Here is a 20965-nt window from a genome sequence, read left to right as displayed (position 1 = left end):
TTTCCCTTCTTTTTTTTTTTTTCTTTTACACTGTTATTGGAATAGATTTAATTCATATATATGAAAAACTATAAAATTAGCAAATGAAATGATGACCTGGATCCTTATCCTGATAAATAAATAAAATCTGCATCTCAGGCTGAAATGCAGCATTTCCCCGCGCACCCCAGCAGCAGCTACATCAGCTGCCCGGTGCTTTGCCATCCTGTGCAGGGCTTGCTGTGAGCCAGTGCCTGGCACAGGGGCAGCGATTTAAAAAACTAAGTTTGTCTAAAGCCACTGTGGCCCAAAGGATGCTGATAAGGCACGTGGCAAGTTGGAGCCGAGGTGACAAACAGGGAGGGCTCTGTGCTCCCTGAGCTTCAAGGCCAGCAGGTCTTTTGTTGTTGCTGCCTGTAATGGGTGAGTTACCCAGCCTAGGAGGCCGCCTGGCAGGAGCCATGCCGAAGTCCCAGCAGCTGGGAGCCACTTTCTGGAAAGTTCCTGGGGCGTCCTGCACAGTCGTGGCAGGGCCAGTGCAGTGCTGGGACTCGGTGGTGCTTCCCAGCAGCGCGTTCAGTAACACCTCACAACAAAAATGCAAAGAAAAGCCAGACAGTGCCCTGTCCTGGTGCCCCCACCTGCAACGTGGAAGGCCATACTAGCATGGCCTTCCCAACCCTTCCACGAGGCAGACCTTTGTTATGCAAATTGTAAACTTAGTTTTAATTAAAACCATTTACGGCCATAATGAGGCCCTTTCCTTTATCTGTGTGGCAGTATGCGAGATGTTTGAGCTCAGGGTGAGGAATGTGGGGCAGTGGCAGAGCAGAGCGATGGCACCGCCACCTGCATCACCCAGTCCCAGCCCGTGCCACCACACCAGTGCTGGGGGGACCTCCAGCAGCTTCCCCGCTCACCTGCTCATTAAAAACTGACACCAGTTTTTAAGCAGGTTTGTGTGGGGAAGGAAACTGAAATCTGAAGCCAAAGCCCTGTCCCAGAGCCCTTTGCTCCTTTGCTGCAGGGACAGCATTAACGGCTGCTACTTTACAGTGCTGTCGGCACCACAATTGTTAACACGCAGGCGAGCGGTGGCATTAGAGGCATGGAATGGTTTGGGTTGGAAAGGACCTTAAAGATCATCTAATTACAGAGCATTTCAGCTGTTCCCTGTTAGCTGCACCGCCTCTTGTGCTGACAACGCTGCAGGGAAAACTCTTTCCAGCTCATCACCAGCTGTATGCCCACGCTCCAGTGACGGTGTTTGAGCTGCATTTCTCAGGACCCTGAAGGTTCCTGTAATTAATCTCCCTGATTCCTTTCAGTTTGCAAACAATCCATTTCAGACCATGTGTTCAACTCTTTGTGTGCTCAAAGAGGGGGCCAGATCCAGAGCTTTGCAAAACAGGCAAACATATATGGCCATTTGCACGGAAAGCTGATGACCTCTGTACCTGCCTCAAAAAATTGGAGATCACGTTTTGGGTAGGCTCAGCATTTTCTGAGGTGCCCAAACCTGTTATTGCTGGATGAATTCAGAGCCATCAGCAAATTGATTTGTTAGCTGACAGCAGAAGGCTTTGTTTGCACAGCGCTGGCCACTCCTTGCTGCCGGATGGCGAGAAGATGGCACCAGGAAGGCAACACCTGCATTCCCAGAAGCTGCTGTGCGTGGCAGCTGCAGCTTGGGTTTCAGCCACGCCGCTTGGGTCTCTCAAAGGGTGAAACCCTGGTGCACAACCTCTGCCAAGACTTCTATAGCCCTGCAACTCCAAAAGCGAGGCCCCAGATTCACGGGGGATTTGTTAAAGGACCTCACTCTACAAAGCACTCAAGCTTCCTCTCTCCTTCCTCCTCCCCAAAGCCCGAGCCTCCCCTGCCCGTGCTTCCCTCAGCAGTCGAGGCTCCCAGCAGCAGATGCGGTGAAAGCGTGGGTACTGATGCTTACCCTGACATCACCCTGCTAACCTGGGAAATTCTTCTGGCTCCAACAGATTTGATCTGGCTCCTGCTTGGGCAGGAAAGAATTCTCCTGAATATGAGGAAATTGACACTGATAAGGAGCAAGTTTTCAGCACAAAGGTTTCCATTGGGATGCCGCTGAAGAGACGTGCATCCTCTGGGCCTCTCTGATGGATGCACTGGGCTTTGATCTGGGAACAGTGCCCGGCAGCCCAGGAGGGCTTCAACGTGTGTTCAAAAATTTCCTGCTTTGGACACCTGGTGAAGTGGCACTGCTGTGATGGACCCATCCCTGGGGCTTTCCAGGCCCCGAGGAACAGGGAAAAGCAAAGCAAAACTTCTCGCCAAACATGTTTTGCTGCCTGTAGCTCTGAGGCTATCAAGACTACACTCATTTTCAGTGTATCGATTTTCTGCTAAAACCACAGCTCTGCCTAGACCTGAGGCCAGTCCTGGCGTAAGAAGGTTGGTTTCCTAGGAGTGGAGACAGTGAGCGCGTGGTGGCTTCAGTGCTTTTTGGCCCGACTAAACAAGGCAAAAATAAAAAAAGAGCACCCCAAAACAAACAAAGAAAAACCTCAGCAACTATCTTTTTCTTCCTATAAAAGCTATATCAAAAATAAATAAACAAACAAATACTTGGAGCATTCCTGGGGAGCTGGGGATCTCCAGATGGCCGCCTGCCTTTCCCAAGGCAGAGCAGCCCCATTTCAAGCAATAGCCTCCAGGTGAGCGAGCCCAGCAGGAACAGGTTGGTGAATGAATGCCTTGAAGGCAGCACCATGCCCAAGGTGGCTGCGTGCCCTCCTGTCCCCAGCGTGGAGCAACCAAACACCTGAGCCATGCCCTCAGCCCATGCCAGGCCCTGAGCACACCAGCAAGTGACAAGGGGGTTGGTCCCATCGTTCCCGCACAGAGCTGTGTGCCATAATGCCGTAAGGGTGGCTCCAAGGCTTCTGCTGCTGGAAGGAGAGATGTCACGGTGGCACCACAAAGCCTGCCAGAGGGCTTTCACTGGCCCAGTGTGCATCCTCCCCAGTCATGCTAATATTTTATGTTTTTTTCGCTAAAAAGATGAAGAAATTACTTTCTGAGCAAAGTGGGTGCACCACCACACGTCAGGGCTGAGTGCCCCAGCCCGCAGGGTGAGTGGAGCACGCTGCTTGCTGCTCCATCTGCCCCAGCCGTCGCCCTGAGGTCTTTCACACCACTGGGCTGTGCCTCTCCTAGCAGGAGTGGTCCCCAAAGCTACTGGGGGTGCTGCAGAGCCCCCCATGGGGCAGCGGGCTTGGGCCCCGGTGGGTCCTGCACACGCGTGGCTGCCTCTCACCAGGCACAGCTGTCCTAGGGAGCCTCAGAGCCTGCCTTTCTGAGCGCACAGGAAGGCTTCCCAGGAGCCTTCCTACATGCCAGAACCTTTCCAATTGCTCACCCTTTCCCCCGAACGTGCCACATACACACATTCCCTCCCTCTGCTTCCCCTGCACCACTCTTCCATGGCTCTTTCGCCTGCCGTAGCACAGCGCACGGACGGCTGTAGCCTGACCCGGGCTGGGGGCCAACACCTGGGGCTCCTATCCCTGTCAGCCCCCCCGGGACCCAGCCTGCCTCACCTCGCTCTTTTCCCCCTTCTCCCTTCCCCCCCCCCCCCATAACTGCCTTTTAATTAATCTCATCAGAAAGCACAGAGCAGCGCAGTACCTACTGGGGTGCCCTCCGACAGGGCAGGCAGGGTCCGGCCCCAATTCCCCTGGCTGGGCCAAGCAGGAGGCAGTGGGGGCACGTCTGAATTTGAAAATATTTTATTTGAATAGTAAATAATTATACAGTTGAAACAGTTCTATCGAAGCACTCTATAAATAGCTAACAGTTAAGAAAATAATGTGTGTAGAAAAAGAGATTGCATCTAAAAGTAAGAGCTGTCGGTTGCACAGGATAAAATGGTTCAGACTGTGTGTTATTCTAGGTATAAAAGTTAAAACCTTTTAGCAGATCCCTTTAGAAAAAAAATCTTCTGAAATGCACAGTGAAATGGCAGGAGGGGGAGACAAAAAAAAAGCGCATTAGAACATCTGCAATCAAATAATATCAATCTTCATAATTAATATAAATAAATAACAAATAAATAACATAATTACGCAAACCAACATATACAAATAGTCAACTCATGAGCTACCTTAGTAAGGGCAAAACAAACAAAAACAGAAAGTTGGCATGTCACAGTTAAGGCATTTTCTACAGCATTTTCTGGAGACCAACAACAGCAGAGTCAAGGCATTTGTGGCTACACTAAAGGAAATTCTCATTTCTCCTGAAGCGCTTTGATCTGTTCACATTTATAAAAAAAGAAAAGAATAAGCGGAAAAAAAAAAAAAAAGAAAAAAAAAAAGAAAATAAAAAATAAAGAGAGACAGAGAGAGAAAGAGAACCCGGAAAAGTAACTGTAAAGCCAGATTCCAGCAGTTCACAAGCCATATTAAAGCTAACGGTGCGGCGAGTCCGGTGCGCAGCCCGCGGGAGGCGCTCGGCGGGCCGGGAAGGCACGGGCGGCTCTAGCAGGCGGGGCGCAGCGGCACCTGGAGCAGGATGACCTGCCTGTTCTCCGACGGGTGGCACTTGTTGATGTGCCGGGTGAGGCCGGGCGAGCTGTAGAAGGTGGCCGGGCAGTACTTGCAGGGGAAGACCTGGGCGGCGTGCAGGAGGCGCAGGTGCCGCTCCTGGCTGCTCTTGCTGGGGAAGGTCTCCCCGCACACGGGGCACAGGCGGCACTCGGCGGGCGGCGGCGCGGGCGGCACCTCGGCGGCGGGCTCGGGGGCCGGACCGGGGACCGGGGCCGGGGCCGGGGCCGGGGCCGCTCCCGGGGCCGGGTGCCCCAGCAGGTGCTTGCGCAGGTAGGCCTGCCTGCGGAACCGCTTGGCGCAGCGCGGGCACTCGAAGAGCCCCTCCTCGGAGCCCGCCTCCGAGCCGCCGCCGGGGCTCGGCGTGTCCCGCTCGCTGCCGCTCGCCTCCTTCGGCGGCTCCTCCGCCGGGGCCCGGCCCGGCTCGGGGCCGCCCTTGGCGGCGGGCGCGCGGGGCTTGTGCCAGCGGCGGTGGGAGGCGAGGTTTGCGGGGCAGGAGAAGACCTTGTCGCACTCGGGGCAGCGGTACTCCACGCGGACGATGCGCGAGCAGCGGTGCTGCGCCAGCGCGAAGGGGTCCCCGTACTCCTCCTTGCAGAGCTGGCAGATGAACTCGCCCAGCGGCCGGGCGCAGCCGCCCCGCGCCTTGGCCGGCGCCTCCACCGGGCCCTCCTTGATGCGCAGCCCCAGCACGGGCGACGTGGTCACCTCGTCCTCGAAGGTCAGCTTGCGGATCGCCTTCGCCTTCTTGCCCGACGGCGCTTTCTGCCTGCCGGGCTCCGCCGCGCCCGGCGGCCGCTTGCCGGGCTGGGAGCGGCCGGAGGCGGCGGCGGCGGCGGCGGCGGGGGGGGGGGGAGCCCCGGCCGGGGGGGGCGGCGCGGGGCCGGGGGCGGCGGGGGCCGCGCCGAGGCCGGGGCCGTTGTTGGCGGCGGGCGCTTCGGCGTGGCCGGCGGCGGCGGCGGCCCAGAGCTTGAGCTCGGCGGGGGCGAAGAGCAGCGGGTCCATGGTGCTGGGCACGGCCGGCGCGGGGAAGGACTCCGCCGAGACGGGCGAGCCCAGGCTGAAGCCGCGCTCCAGGTACTTGTCCCTGCTGACGGGCCGCGTCGGGCTGTACAGCGCCTGCACGGCGGCATCCGGCGTGCCGAAGGGCACCGGCGGCGGCGAGTCCCGCGGAGCCGGCGGCGGCGCGGCGGGGCAGGCGGGCACCGGGGCGCCGCCGCCGCCGGCGGGGAGCGGGGCGGCCTCGCGGCAGGCGCGCACCCGGTAGGAGACGGGCGTGGGCCGCCGGCTGCGCTTCACCAGGAAGCCGCGGGGCATCTTGGCGGCGCCGCCGCGGGAGGCCGCCTCCGCGCCCGGCGGCAGCGGCGCTCGCTCCCCTCTCGGCCCCGCGCTGCCGCCGCCGCCGCCTTTAAGCGGGCCCGGGCCATTGTTCGGCCCGGCGGCGGCGGCCGCGGCCAATCAGCGGCGCCGCGGCGGGCGGCGGCGGCGGGCGGAGCGGCTGCACCTGAGCCCGGGCCCCCGGCCGCCCCCCCGCGGCGCGGCACACGCCCGGCCCGCCCCCGGCACGCGTGGGCCTTTGTGTGCCGCCCGCCGCGGCCCCGGGGGTGCGGGGCCGGCCGGGGGCCCGGGGTGCCGGGAGGCGGGAGGCGGGGGGCCGAGCCCCGCGGGGCGGCCGCTACCTGCGAGCGCCGCTGCCGGGCCGCGCGGACACGCGGCAGGTGCCGGGGCCGCCCCGCGGCTCTTTGTCCGCGCCCCGCAGCCCGGGGCCGGGCCGGGCCCAGCGCCCCGCAGGTGGCGGCCGGGGGGGGGGTGGGGGGGCAGCAGCCGGGGTGCTGGGGGCGGGGGCGGGCGGCACGCGCGGCACCCCCCGCCCGGCCCGGCGCGGCCGCCTTTGTGCGCGGCATTAGCATAAAGCTGCGCCCCGCAGCCCGGGGCCGCACAAAGGGCCGGGGGGGAGGGGCCGCTCCGGCACCGGCACCGAGGGGGGGGGGTGGGGGGGCGCCGGGCCGGGCCGGGCCGACACGGGTCGGGCTCGGCCCACGGGCTGCGCTGCCCGCCCCGTGCCGCCCCCCCCCCCCCCGTGCCGCCCGGTCCCGTCCCGCTATTAGCATACAGCTGCCGGCCCGCCGGGCACGCGCCGCGCCCCCCCGCCGGGGGCTGCCCCCGAGACGCCGCCCCCGCTCTCTCCCCCCCCCCTTTCCTCCTCTCCCCTCAGAGCCGGGCCCGTCCCGCCGCCCCCCCTGCGCCCCGCTCACCTGCGGCCGGGGCGTACATGGGCAGGTGCGGGCGGTGGCGGCGCAGGTAGCGCAGGACGGGCTCGGGGGGCAGCGGCCGCTCGTCCGCGAGGCGCTCCGGGGGCGGCTCGGGCACCTGCGGGGCGGCAGCGCTCAGCAGGCTCTGTGCAAAGCCTAACTGCAAAGCAACAGCAAGCACGGCCGGCAGGTCTCCTGCCCCACGCAGCAATACCGAGCCAGTCCCAAGGCACGTGTGAGGTATTCCCTACCTACCTCCCGTGCCTCTGGGAGCTTGCCAGGGAGGAGCGCCCGAGGAAAGTGTACAAAAGTGGCAGTCAAGAAGTATTGTTAAACTCACCATGAAGAAAATCCAAGCAAAAATACAAAAAGCAAAGCCAAATTTGCATCCAGATGCAGTTACTGTCATCTGTGTTTCTGGCTCACAGAGGTGCCTTTGGTGCATTCAGTGGGACTATTTTTGTGTGTCAGGTCTGCTGCCACTAGAAAAGGGTAAGGCAAGCAAATCTCTAATAGTGACATTTGTAGGACACCAATTCCCCTTTCTCTAAAGTTGTTCACATTTACAGCATGTGAAATGTGGTTGAGTGATGGCGGGAGAAACACTTCTCATCAGGCCTCCCATTCTGCACAGAATTTCATTTTGTGTTCTTTTATATAGGTATCTTTCAAGAGAATCTAAAAAAAAAAAAAACTGTACCGAGGCATTGTCCGTATCATGACAATAGGAGGAAAATTGCATCTTGCCCTTTGGGAGGAGGCAGGGGCTGAGCATTTGTGTATTACAGCTGTGACACAAGACAGCACACCAGTTTGGGTCCTGTGAGCAGGTGGGCTGCCGTCCACGCAGCATCCCTTGCTTTTGTCAGCCTCTGTCCGTCCATAGTTGATTCTGTTTGCTTTCTGCAGTTAAAAACTTTGTAAGTGAATGTTTAAAAACACTGCATTCACACAGAATCTCACTGCATAAAACAAAAGCAAACACAACATGAAGAAAGGGAAGGCCAAGTGGTCCCTAAGAGCAGGTTGGAAGGATCAGGATTCGGGCTGCCATTAGGTCTGAGAGCAACAAGAAATGTGCAGGGGTGGGGCGGTCCTTGGGTGGCTGGAAATCTGCTGCAGACAGCAGTTGTTTCACTGTGTGCTGTGGGCTTGGGTTTTGAGCAGGGGTTTTTACAGACTACTGAGGCTTTATGCCTCTTGTCTACAGTACGAAGGCTAAAGCTGTAAACAGCACTAGCAAACATTTTAATTCTTATTGAGGAAATCCACCTATCACTGAAAAAAAAAATGACTCTTTTATTTACAAAGGCCATTCCCTATGTGTAGATGTTGAAAAATCTACTTTTCATGGCCTCAACTGAGACAGGTTTAGGATGGCATTTAGTGTGTTCCTATTAGGATATTTTTTTTAAAGTGATAACTGGACAAAATAAGCCTCCAGATCCTCCTGGATATTTTTACTAAACTGCATGTGTAATGCAAAAATGCTGTGCAGGAAAACAAAGCAATTTAGTGAAAAGTTCTACTGACAAATCTAAAAATGTGCCGAAACAATGAAACCAAACAGTATGCTATATGTGGTAAAACCCCTTGGCTAGGTATAGGATCTGTTCAGGTTTCCCAAAGGAAATAGCTAAACAGAAACACAACACTTTAGGAGAAGGATGGGGAAAGAAACCAAAGTGAACAACACTAACAAATTGTCCAAATAATAAAATGCACTCACTGGTCATTTTTCTTACCTGTTCCGACAGCAGGATTTGGCGCAGTTCCTTCTTGAGATCAATAAACTGATCGTGATAGATGGCCATGGACCAAGGTTCCCTGAAGTAGCTGGTTAAAAAAGAAGAAATTTAGTTATCTTGTGAACCTCTCATTAACCACTAATAAAGTATTTACCTGCTTTTTTGCCTTTATAAATTACAGTTCTGAACCCATCATGATCGTTTGTTCATGAAATGCCTCCCGTAACAGCATGGTCAATCAATTCTTTTAATGGATGTTCCTGATGTACAGCCAGCTTCAGTAATTACATTTAAAGTGGCTTAATTCAGAGCTGTGGCAAGACCCAGTGAAGAATCCTGATTTTATCAGAATTTAAAAGCCCAAAGACCTGTAAAGAACGGTGTCTCCATTATCTGTCCTCATTTGAGAAAAGCAGATTGCAGGATTAACTGAACTGCTGCATAAACAAATTAAATTTGTGTAGACAATGACACAAATGTTGTTCATCATTAAGGTTTCTGGATTAATAAAGGCCAGAAAAACAGGCCACCACAGTGTTGCAATATGTTCTTTGCAGTAGTGTGCTGAAGCTAAATTGAGGCTATTCTAGGAGGAAGCTCTTGTAACTTTTTCTTCCACTGACAGCATTCATGACAGCATTCTTCTGTGAAAAAGGAGTAAAAGGATGGCGAGGACATGACTCGACGTAGAACTTCAGTGCTGCAAATACAATGTGAGGCAGCTCAATTACAGAGCTGTGAATTATTTCTGTTGCCTCTATAAGGGAAAATAATTTTTACAGTTTCACAAAATGCTGTGCATGTGTATGTCTTGCTAATGCTAACCAGAGGCTCACCCAAAGAACGCCTGAACGGATGTCAGCGGGGTCACCCGGGAGGCTTTACGAGGGGTGCACTTGCGTGGCCACAACCAATGTTGCTCTCTTTGGAAAGTCAGCGGCATTGCTGGCACTGCTGTTAGGAGTGCACCTGCGCTACTGCTCAATGCAGTCGCATGGTCAATAAGTGAACATCTGCATAAAAGCAACTTAAAAGGTGACATGTAAGCTTAATAAGTCTGACTTATCTGTCGCTACAGAAAACGAATGTGCTGTTTCCTTTTGGCAGAAGAAAGGTTTTTGTAATGTCAATTTGCCATATTTTCTGCCTCTCAGAAAGTTTTATTCTTCTTGAATGAAAAGTTTCATTCTTCTTGAATGAAACTTCAGCTCTCATTAATGACCTGCGCAATTGACAACACTTTGTGTACCTGGCAGAACTTAGTTTGTTTTTTTACACGCTCATCTCATGATAAGCTCTTTTTTCCCTTTTCACTGTGTCCCCTTCATCTGCATTTCACTTTGTATTGTCAGCTGTCTGGGCTGGGGCTGCCTCTACATGTGATCTGCAGTGTCTGGCACAGTGGGGCTCTTGGGTAGATGTTTTCCCAGTATGAATATTTATTGACGCTATTACAAATACTATGTTCTTGCTATGGTAAATCCTGCCCGGCCTCCGAGTCTCTGGCACCATGTGACCAAGACTGATGCTACTTGGTCATTTGGATATGAAATGTGCTAAAGAGCTCAGCTTCAAGTATCTTAATTTAAGTAATTATGTACCTGTAAGGTGCAGAGAGAACAGGATATTCCCCAAATATTGAAGCAAGTTCAGTTTCAGAAGAAAAGCCCCACCCAAACCAAACCTTTAACTTAATGTCAAAATTAGGTAGCAAAGCAAGGAGAAGGGCGGTGTGTGAGTGTGTGTGTTATATAAGAATACATTAAGATAATTAAAGGCTGTCCAGTTTTACTGATATGCCCTGTTCCACCAGCCAAACATTTTATGTTTATACGTTGGTATTTGGGTTCAAATTCTAACCCTAATGGTGATTTCATCTCTTGATTGAGGCACATCTAACTGCCTTACATTCATTACATCATTCGCCTACCTCACCAAGATGTCGCACTAAATAATGTTTATAAAATATTTCAGGGATGCTTTATGTTGCTGCTACCATCACCAGTTCAGCCACTAAGTGCATTTTTTTGCCAGTTCATGTCATTGTTCCCAGATTTGGAGCTTAAAAAATTAAATTTGCCACCAATTTACAATATTTGATGTGAATAAAATGCCCTTTTTTGGAAAATGCTTTGTTTGCATTTTCCAGATAGACTGCCAAGAGGAGCTACCAGTAAACAACCTTTACTCCCTGATTTCCTTTACTTCCCTTCATGTGAAGAAACGTAAGCATCAAAGGCAATTTATAGAGGTACTTCACAGAAACACTTCTGTTGCTGTGCTGGCTCTGCATTTTTATCTTTCTTATTTTTTTTTTTTTAATTATTATTATTTTTTCCATTCTAATCACCTTTCTAAAAGGACATATGGTATTTTTGAGAAAGCAGATCTATGTATAGCTGTTAAAGCAAAGTTTAATAATGAGAAGAAAAAAAATCGAAGCCAAACCAACAAGTCAACTTTCTGAGGCTCATTCTGAATTTTATTACCAATTTAGCAGCAGTCCCTCAGGGCAAGCTGTAGAAGGTTTGAAAGTATAATGCTCTTCAGTATACAAGATGAAGCTGGCATGCTACCAACGGAGGCTCAAAGGCTCCTCAACTATCATGAGAACGGCATCTGCCACATGTTTGCACCATTTAGTCTTTCATAACCTGCCAGAGTGATCAGGCTAAATATGTACAAGATGACAATGTTTGCCAGAAGCATAACAGGTTTTCAAACTTGGTCACTTCCTAACGGGGATCCCCTGCTGGCAGACTTTTATATCTACAGCAGCTATCACAGGAAGGCATTTGTAACGAGATGGGATGAAATGGTCTCCTTTTGAAGACAGTAAGCGACATCCTTTTTGTTGCTAGGGAGCTGTTCTTGCCTTTCATTGACAAACAATATTTTAAGTCTGTTCTGCCTCATTTGTCATATATAGCCTATATTAGATGAAAGGGAAGAGGGAGGAAAATATTTAGTGGCATCCTGTACAAAAGACAGGGAATATTTCACTTTTGAAGAGATATAGCACAACAAAAAATAGGTAAAGTTGGCTACTGCTAGCAAGCAAAAATGGAGTATGCATGGAAATGGTTTTCAGTCTGAGAGCTTTACTCTGCAGTTCATCTGCACCTACACAGCACTTTCAGAGAACAACGCTGTTGTCTCGAGGGAAGTTAATTCTGAAGTGGCCACACTTGTGCGATGTGTCCTCTCAAAGGCAGTGAGGACCTGGTGCCAACCTCTGGCAACGGTCCAGTCAGGTAAGCCAGGTGCAGCAGGCATGAGGTGTGCCGCTGACTGCACGATGTGAAAGCCAGGAAATCTTAACGATTGAAGCAGAAGCCTTCAAATAAGAAGCAATTACAACCAAAACAAAAAAGCAACACAAAGTTAAGAAAAAAATGTAAATAATTACAGTTTTACAAATAATTTGAAGTCCCGTGGTAAGAAACTAATGGCAGAAGGGTGAAGACCAGCTCTGCAGGCTGAGCTTATCTACTCTGATTTAATCACAGAATCATAATTGTAGGGGTTGGAAGGGACCTCAAGAGATCATCGGGTCCAACCCCCCTGCCAAAGCAGGTTCCCTAGAGCAGGCTGCCCAGGTGGGCGTCCAGACGGGCCTTGAATATCTCCAGAGAAGGAGACTCCACAGCCTCCCTGGGCAGCCTGTCCCAGTGCTCCGTCACCCTCACCGTGAAGAAGTTCTTTCGCATGTCAGTGTGGAACTTCCTGTGCTCTATCTTGTGGCCATTGCCCCTTGTCCTGTCCCCACAAACCACTGAAAAGAGGTTGGCCAAATCCCACTGTCTCCCACACTTAAAATATTTGTAAACATTGATAAGATCCCCTCTCACTCTTCTTTTCTCAAAGCTGAACAGACCCAGGTCTCACAGTCTTTCCTCATGGGGAAAACGCTAATCATCCTTACCATTTGCAGGCTTGGCATAACTGTAATACTCATACAGACCAGTTTTATCACACCACAGCAGTATTTTCCAACCTTCTGCAAGTTGGGCTTCCCTTCATAAAAATGAAACAAAGTGAGGCCCAAGTAGCTCCCATGCATACCGTCAAAGATACGTTTATAAAGATTGTTGCCGATTTTGTCATTTTCATATTTGGCACTTTTCTTGGAAAATCTCACCTGAAATTCTCTCCAAAAAAAATCACCAGCGGAAAGAGAAACTAAGAGCAGTGATGTGAATGTATCAAAAGTAGCAAAAAGAAATTAGAAACCATTTTTTTTTAAAAGCTTGTTTTCTGATTCTTCTTAATTTGAAAGTCAATCTCATTAATTACAACTTAAAACCCAATGGTTTACTTTATAATACAAGGACTGTAATAGGTTTTTAATTACGTCCATTCCCTTTCTTGCTGCTTCCACGAGGCAGATGACAGCAGAAGTAACTGGTGCCACTGTGGTCAGGTCTGGGGCACACCTTGTGGATCAGGAGTGCAGAGCCAACAGCTCATTAAACTACGGAGGAGCAGTCACTGCCTGCAGGTGAGTTCATCAGGTTACCAGAAGGTGTGCACGTGCCAAGACAGAAAGGCTCTAGTGCAGAACGCAGCTAAGAGAACTGAAGCCAAGGACCTCGCCAGCTGGATGCTTGTGGCTGCCCCACCTGCGCTCCTGGTGACTTCTCTGCTGCGAGGCTGGGATGAGGGAGGATTCCAACAGCCTAGAGGGCAGCTGTGCACCGGTTCCTTGTGAGAATGCCTTTGGAGAATCCTGTGGTAGATAGACCACTGGCATGTTTGAACCACAGTTTTGGGTGATGTTGTCTGATGCTGTTTGTTGGTCTTCTTTTGTTATGTAAAACTTTTATGGCAACAGTAATGAAACCAAATTGAACTCCTTGCCTCCTGCTATCCCGACTCTTTCACAGAGGATCTATGAAGTGGTTTGCATCCCTTTGTAACTTATGGTAAATGTCTCTAGATAGCTAGGATCCATATGGATCTCTTGAAATCACATTTGTGTCATAACAAAGCAGCCTATAGGTCAATAATGGCCTGCTTTATGTCCTGCTCAGGTCAGAGGCACTCTGCTCAATGTTGCATCTTCCATCATCCAGCACTGTAAGCACATGCAGTTGGTTATCAGAGCAGCATGCATTTTTTAGGACATAAAATAAAGCAGTCACTGGTAAGCTCATCTCCTGTGAATCTGTGATTAAAGTTTTTGTTTGTCTCCACGTCTTCCCACACTTACTGGTGAAGTCACAAATTAGATGTCCATTTTTCTTGGGTTATTTTTTTTTAAAGAAATGTAATCCTTGAAATGCAAAAGTTTCCAGGCTGCATCAGCTATCTCTGAATGATACTGTATCACTGTATCACAGAATCACAGAATCCTCTAGGTTGGAAGAGACCTCTAAGATCACCCAGGCCAACCTCTGACCTAACACTAACAAGTCCTCCACTGAACCATATCACTGAGCTCTACATCTAAACGTCTTCTGAATACCTCCAGGGATGGTGACTCCACCACTTCCCTGGGCAGCCTGTTCCAATGTCTAACAACCCTTTCGGTAAAGAAGTTTTTCCTAATATCCAACCTAAACCTCCCTGGTGCAACTTTGCCCATTCCCCCTCGTCCTGTCACCAGGCACGTGGGAGAACAGACCAACCCCCACCTCGCTACAGCCTCCTTTAAGGTACCTGTAGAGAAAAATAAGGTTGCCCCTGCGCCTCCTTTTCTCCAGGCTGAAAAAGCCCAGCTCCCTCAGCCACTCCTCGTAGGACTTGTTGCAGCTCCTCTGTCAGATCTCTCAGTACCCTTGGGTGGATCCCATCTGGCCCCATCGACTTGCATACATCCAAGTGCTGTAGCAGGTTGCCAACCATTTCCTCGTGGATTATGAGGGCCACATCCTGCTCCCCATCCCCTTCACCAGCTCAGGGGGCTGGGTACCCAGAGAACAACTGCTCTTGCCACTAAAGACTGAGGCAAAGAAGGCATTTAGGACCTCAACCTTATCCTCATCTCCTGTCACTGAGTTCCCCCTCCCCCGCCATCCAGTAAAGGATGGAGATGCTCCTTAGTCCTCCTTTTCATGTTTATGTATTTATAAAAACATTTTTTGCTAACTTTGACAGAAGTAGCCAGATTGAGCTCCAGATGAGCTTTGGCCATTCTAATTTTGTCCCTGCAAAGCTTCGCAACATCCTTACAGTCCTTCTGAGTGGCCTGCCCTCTTTTCCAAAGGTCATAAACCCTCTTTTTCTTCCTAAGCTCTAGCCACAACTCTCTGTTCAGCCAGGCCGGTCTTCTTCCATGCCAGCTCGTCTTTGGGCACATAGTGACAGTGCGCTCCTGAGCAATTTCCCTCTTGAAGAGCACCCAGCCTTCCTGGACTCCTCTGCCCTTCAGAACCACCTCCCAAGGGACTCTGCCAACCAGTGTCCTGAGCAGCTCAAAGTCAGCCCTCCAAAAGTCCAAGGCAGCAGTTTTATTGATCCCCCTCCTGACTTTGCCAAGAGTAGCGAACTCTACCATTTCGTGGTCACTCTGCCCAAGACAGCTCCCGACCACCACATCTCCCACCAGTCCTTCTCTGTTTGTGAACAGAAGGTCCAGCGGGGCACCTCCCCTGGTAGGCTCACTAACCAGCTGCATCAGGAAGCATCTTCCATGCTCTCCAGGAACCTCCTAGACTGCTTTCTCTGAGCTCTATTGTATTTCCAGGATATGTCTGGGAAGTTGAAGTCCCCCACGAGAACAAGTGCTGGCGATTGCGCGAATTCTGCCAGCTGCTTATAAAATGCTTCTTCTGTCTCCTCATCCTGGTTCAGCAGTCTGTAACAGACCCCTACCAGGATGCTTGCCTTGTTGGCCTTCCCACTGATCCTAACCCATAGGGACTCAACCTTAGCATTCCCAGCCTCGAGTTCCACAACATCAAAACACTCTCTAATATAGAGAGCCACACCACCACCCTTTCTGCGCTGTCTGTCCCTTCTGAAGAGCCTATAGCCAGGCATTGCAGCACTCCAGTCATGGGAGTGGTCCCACCACGCTTCCATGATGGCAACCAAGTCATAGCCTGCCTGCTGCACGATGGCTTCCAGCTCCTGTTTGTTACCCATGCTGCGTGCGTTAGTGTAGATGCACTTCAGTTGGGCCATTGCCTTCTCCCCCAGCCTTGCCATTGTTCCCTCTGGCACACCTCCAACAAGCCTTATTTCAGCCCCTTCCCCCTTCTTACCTAGTTTAAAGCCCTCTCAATGAGCCCTGCCAGCTCCAATTTGATCAGTTGTCAAATATTAAGCCTTCAAAATATTCAAAATATTTTTTTAACACATTTAGATTCTTCAGACTTGAAATGATTTTGGCCATTTAAGAAAGCTGACTTTCTCATTGGTGCTTTTAGCATGTGATGGAAAAAGTTACCCTACTGCTGGTGTGTCTTTGCTTCAGCATACTTCATTCCTTCTGCTAAATTTTGCCACAGTAAGGGAAAGGTGCTGCAATTACAGACACAAACTTATCCAGAACGACAAACACAGACAAAACTAAACAGCTGCTCAGCTGACCTGGGCTTGAGTATACTACAGTTACACCACAAGTACCTATGAAGAGCAGGGAATTCCACTCCAAGGAGCAGGGAGAGGAAACTGTTGTTGGGATGGACAGAAGTATGTATAAGAAGAAATGTCCCATCTTGCCAGGAAAAGAGAAGATTCATTGTTTTGGGGAAAATAATTGATATTTTTAAGAATCGATTACAAAAATACTGTGATTCTAGTGGAAGATATAGAATATTTGTAGCTATACCTTGTATAAGTGGACCAGAAATCAGAGTAGAAATTCAGTTGCTGACAATACAAATACCATAAACACTGAGCATTTCCTACTATATATCAACTGACCAATAATTTGGAAAGACAGTTTGCATATGTAAGTAAAAATCAAGACCAACTTGTGCTAACTCCCATAATGAAGCACTTGAAAACATTGTTCTTAATCACAAAGAATATAAAATGTTCTCTGGTTTGCAGTTTCTTAAAACTCACTTAAAATTGCTGAACAATCAAGCACAAGTTGGAACAATGGCATGCTAATAGCAAGAATGCTATTTAACTCCTTGCTCTATAGTTCCACTCACTGAACACCCATTTGCCCAAGCATTTCAGTTACTCCTGTTGAATTCATTAATCTGGGACTATTACTGCTCTGACCCAGTAATTAGTGAAATCAGTACTTTTATGGACAATGAGTCTGGATCTATGATTTACTGTGTTAGGGATATTTACAAAATAGTGATGCAGTTCATTAACTTATAGGCTGATGATTCATTTGTCCTTTTTGGTAAGTAAATCATAGACAGAAAGCCTGTGTGTTTTTTTTTCTACTTTTAACAGAAGCAGTAAAGCCTTCCACTTGGAAGACAACTGGTTTAAAACCTCTGGTTTATCGAACCCTTTTGTTTGCAGCTGAAAGAGCAAAAAACAGTGCAGTGTAACGGATCTCTCAGTTGTTGCTCAAGAAGAATGGCCACTGACTCAAGCCTTTGTAGCGGGCAAGGCTCAGCCCCCAATCAAAACAAAGAGAAAATCAAAACAAAACAACAACAAAAACAAACAACACACACACACACACAAGCATCACACTGGGGCTACTGCAGAGACATGGTGACTTCAGTAGGAATGGTAGGTCATGGTTTACAGTGTTTATTGCTTGCCAGCACCTTCACTTTGCAAAGGCCAGTCATCCATCATGACTGATAAATCTCTTCTGTTTTCTGCATTTTTAATATCCAGGAAATGTTACAATAAAGTGCCATTACCTGGAGTCACCGTTAGAAAACAAATCTTAGCAGCATTTGCTTCCTGTTGAAATGCTGCAGTCCTTTCCTATTCTCAGTAACCACATAGAGACATTCTCCATTATTTCAGCACTGCGAATTGGTGACCAGTGCTTATTTTACTAGATAGTAGCAGTTATTGTGTATCTCATTGTCACTAAATGCTACTCTTTAAACTTTCTAAACTTTGTGCCTTTTAGATCTGGTATAAAAACATTGCTGTCTGTTCTTTCTACAGAAAAATTATAGCTGACCCTCACGTAAGGTTTATTGCATTTTTTCACATAAGACTATTTCACATGTAATGTATTCTGAAAAACAATTAAAAGGAAATTAAATCTGACTCACAAAATCAACAAATATGCTGTGTGGAGTGGTATGATTGCTTTTCTCTAATTACTTGCTTATGAATTCAGAGTTCAATCATTCATAATGGTTTGCATAATTATTAATATGAATCAGCAATGTTTGACTGCAAATTAGTGTGGTAAGACTCAGCTGACTGGCCTTTACTTACTAATTTGGACGTGGGGTTTCTTAGTAACGTAGCTCTTCATTAGCAAGTTAGCTGCTTCTTAAAACTACATTAATATATAAAAACTGTAAGTCACCTAAAGGGGTCTACCATTGGTATTGATTTGCTGTGAAAGTACAGCTTTACCAGGGTACCTTGGGGTTAGCATTTAATTCTAGTAAGGAAAATAGATGTTAGTGCTTTGATATCCCTTCATGCGTTCATTTTTCCTTTGCTCTCTCTTCATAAAAAGCACACAATTTGTCCTCTAATTAGGCTGCAAAGTGTACTGAGTAGCATTAGTCCCTCTCAGCCATGCTCACTACCTGCCACATTTCCTTTCTGTTTTTTTTCAAGCCTGCAGAAAATAAGTCTCACTGTCCGCATGATGAACAAAAGCCTCAGGTGGAATCCCTTAAATGTAACTGCAGTGTGCTAATGTATGGGACCCAGCACATCTTGGACAGCACTGCAGTCTAGTTTTTCTCTTAATGAACAATCATGCTCCATTTTGGACAGTCTGTTTTAAAACCAGCTTTTGTATGTAAAATGTATTTCTTGTTTAATCACTTATTATCCAGGCTATGTGTAATAAATGTATATCAGTAACTAGTCCTTTAAAAAATAATATTGGAAACATCAAATGTTCTTTTTTCTAATTTTTCTATTATGCTGTGAGATTTATTAGAGCTGTGTCATTAAACAATCCACTGTGGCATTTCTGCTTAAACTCTCATTAAATGACACTGAATAATACATCACTTTTAGCCTGAAGTACAGAGTATTATGATGTGTGAATTGAATTTAAGCAGAAAAGGCCCAACGGTTACTTTGAAAGAAGCAAATGTTGTTTATACTGCTCAAAATATTTAAGCGTTTAGCTTGAACAGCTCGTACAAAAAATTAACGTGAGCATAAGTGAGTGTGTTTGAAGAGAACAGCTACGGAAACATCCAGTGGTATTATCTGCTTTTATAGTTTGTGGGCGGAATTTTCCAAGGCTCCTTACTGAATGGCAACTTGACCCCCTTCACTCCTTGCTGTTGTGTGTTTGGGAACCTTCTGTCTGACTGCGTATCAGTAAGACTTAGGTTCTTGCGTCAGGGATTTCTTTGGTAAAAAAAAAATAAAAAATTAGACTTTAATAGGCACAGGGCGTTACACAAGATTTAGGTACTTATGCCAACGGGGGTACCTCAAAAACTTCTACATGGTTACTGGGTAACCTTGCAAGGCTTTTCTCTTAAATATCTGGTTGTGGAGGTGCCCAGAAGTACATCTCTCTAACCGTGACTGAGCAGCAAAGTCTTATCTTACATATGCACTTCCCAGTTATAGCTGGAAAGTTGACATATATAATAGAGCAACATCTGAATCTTCAGGTGTTCCCCTCAAAATAGGAAGCAGGAATTGACTTACTACTTCGCACACTCAGAAATTACTCGGTGCCTTTTTGTTCCTCCCCTAATCAAAACAACAAGAAAAAATACTTCTGAGAATCCTTCACATTGTTTTCTTCTCATTTTTTGAAGAAGGGCAGTCCTTATTTTAAATCAACTAATGCAAAATTTCAGCACTTATCTGTATGAATCTCAAAGGCTTTGTCTATATCAGCAAACAGTTCAGACAGTGGAGTGGATGTGACACCCCCGCTGGACGTGTTTCAGGGTTTTATTCTGATTGCTCTCTTGGGCCGACTGCCATGTGGTCCCATGGGCAGGACACCAGCATGCAATTCATTGTGCTAGTTCGTTTCTTCCACCAGGCATGCAGCCTGTGTGCACCGAGATGGCTCCAGGATGCAAACCGAAGCCTAGTGAGTACAGATGGCTAAAACACATTTCTGGTAAGAGCTAAATATAAATGCAGTATAAATAGAGCACTTAGTACTCTGTGTTATGTGTGATTCAAGCACTTTGCCACATCATGCATTAGTCTGTCACCATGCTTTACAAACTGGTAAGTACCAGAAGCGCTTCTCATACAGCATCTTCAGCGTTACACTAAGAGTAAACTCTGAATGGGCCCAAGAAGAAACTGTAGAAGGGGATGGCTGATCAACACAGCATTTCAGAGGGTGCCTTTTAGAAACTGGTCAGCATAATGGTGTGCCTCTGACAGGATTCCTCATCACTGCCAGCCCAAATCCGTGCTGTTTGTCCCAGCACTGCTGCCTTTGCTCCTCTCGCTGTCATGCGATAGTGGTGCTCCTTTGTCTTGTCATCAGCATTACTGCTTCATTAATGGGATGCGACCGGCATCTTCTGCAGGTCATGTCTGAAAACAAGTTCATTAATGCAACATCCCAAGTAAGAAAAGCACTCACACCTAATTTGATAAATAAACTAGTTAAGTATTTTAGAAACTAGTGGGCCAGATTTTTATGCATTGTGTTAGTAAATTTGGTTTTCATTAATGCCAAATGAAGCCTATATGAAGCACTTCTCTCTCATATTAAAGGCATGATGCCAGTGAGCATCCATTTGGTTGCCAAGTACCAGGAGACCCCTGTAATTATCTGTTCTGTACTCAAGATGCAGCAAAGGGAGATTCCACTGCTCTGTAGACACATTCCATAACTTGGCAACTGCCTTACAGTTGCCTTCACCTCAGGAGCATACAAAAGGGTACAACTGGCCAGTTACATTCCTCCTTTGTGAAGCAGTGTGGAGCACTGATGACCAAAAACAAATGCACAAGCTTAAAAGAAAAAGTATTTCAGGCCTCTTCCCACACCTGCCTCTTTTATCTGCTGCTATGGGAATGGGAAGGATTTGAAGGGTTTCAGCGAGCACCAGAGACCTCCGAGGGAAGGGAAGGAGTGTGGTGTAGGGAGTGCTTCATGTTACACCTGCTGGGATTTGCTTTCTTTTCCCTTCAAGAAAAATCTTCCCTGTCGGGAAGAGCCTCACTCTTAGGTGCTTAAATTCCATCTGAGCCTTTTCAAGATGCAACCTTACAGGAAATCAATAAAAACTGCAGAAATTCCTTCCTGAAGTGGATTCCAAATCTAGGTAGTAATACTGTGAAACATCCAAGTGACATGAAAAGAATGTACACAAAATCCTCAGCTTCAGGATAC

At 48.6% G+C, this 20965-nt stretch overlaps 2 protein-coding genes across 5 annotated transcripts in view; both read right to left on the bottom strand.

The window, feature by feature from the left end:
• Window positions 1-3730: 3730 nt before the first annotated feature.
• INSM1 (INSM transcriptional repressor 1) lies at window positions 3731-5989 on the bottom strand. The gene is given in 2 exon segments (XM_038176767.2): window positions 3731-5882; window positions 5885-5989. Coding segments are annotated over 2 exon segments (1491 nt in total). The 3' UTR covers window positions 3731-4496.
• A 663-nt stretch (window positions 5990-6652) lies between these two features.
• CFAP61 (cilia and flagella associated protein 61) overlaps window positions 6653-20965 on the bottom strand; it is a 103445-nt gene continuing 89132 nt past the window's right edge. For all 4 annotated transcript variants that reach the window (XM_038176766.2, XM_072035186.1, XM_072035187.1 and 1 more), the window contains 2 exons: window positions 8560-8650; window positions 6653-6932 (listed from right to left, as the gene is read on the bottom strand). In XM_038176766.2, coding sequence (XP_038032694.2) covers window positions 6774-6932; window positions 8560-8650 — 250 coding nt within the window. In that variant the 3' untranslated portion in view covers window positions 6653-6773. The remainder of the gene's footprint in view (window positions 6933-8559; window positions 8651-20965) is intronic.

The sequence above is a fragment of the Anas platyrhynchos genome, chromosome 3 (assembly GCF_047663525.1).
Source record: "Anas platyrhynchos isolate ZD024472 breed Pekin duck chromosome 3, IASCAAS_PekinDuck_T2T, whole genome shotgun sequence".
In the NCBI taxonomy this organism is placed as follows: domain Eukaryota; kingdom Metazoa; phylum Chordata; class Aves; order Anseriformes; family Anatidae; genus Anas; species Anas platyrhynchos.
This window is presented reverse-complemented; position numbering and strand designations above follow the sequence as displayed.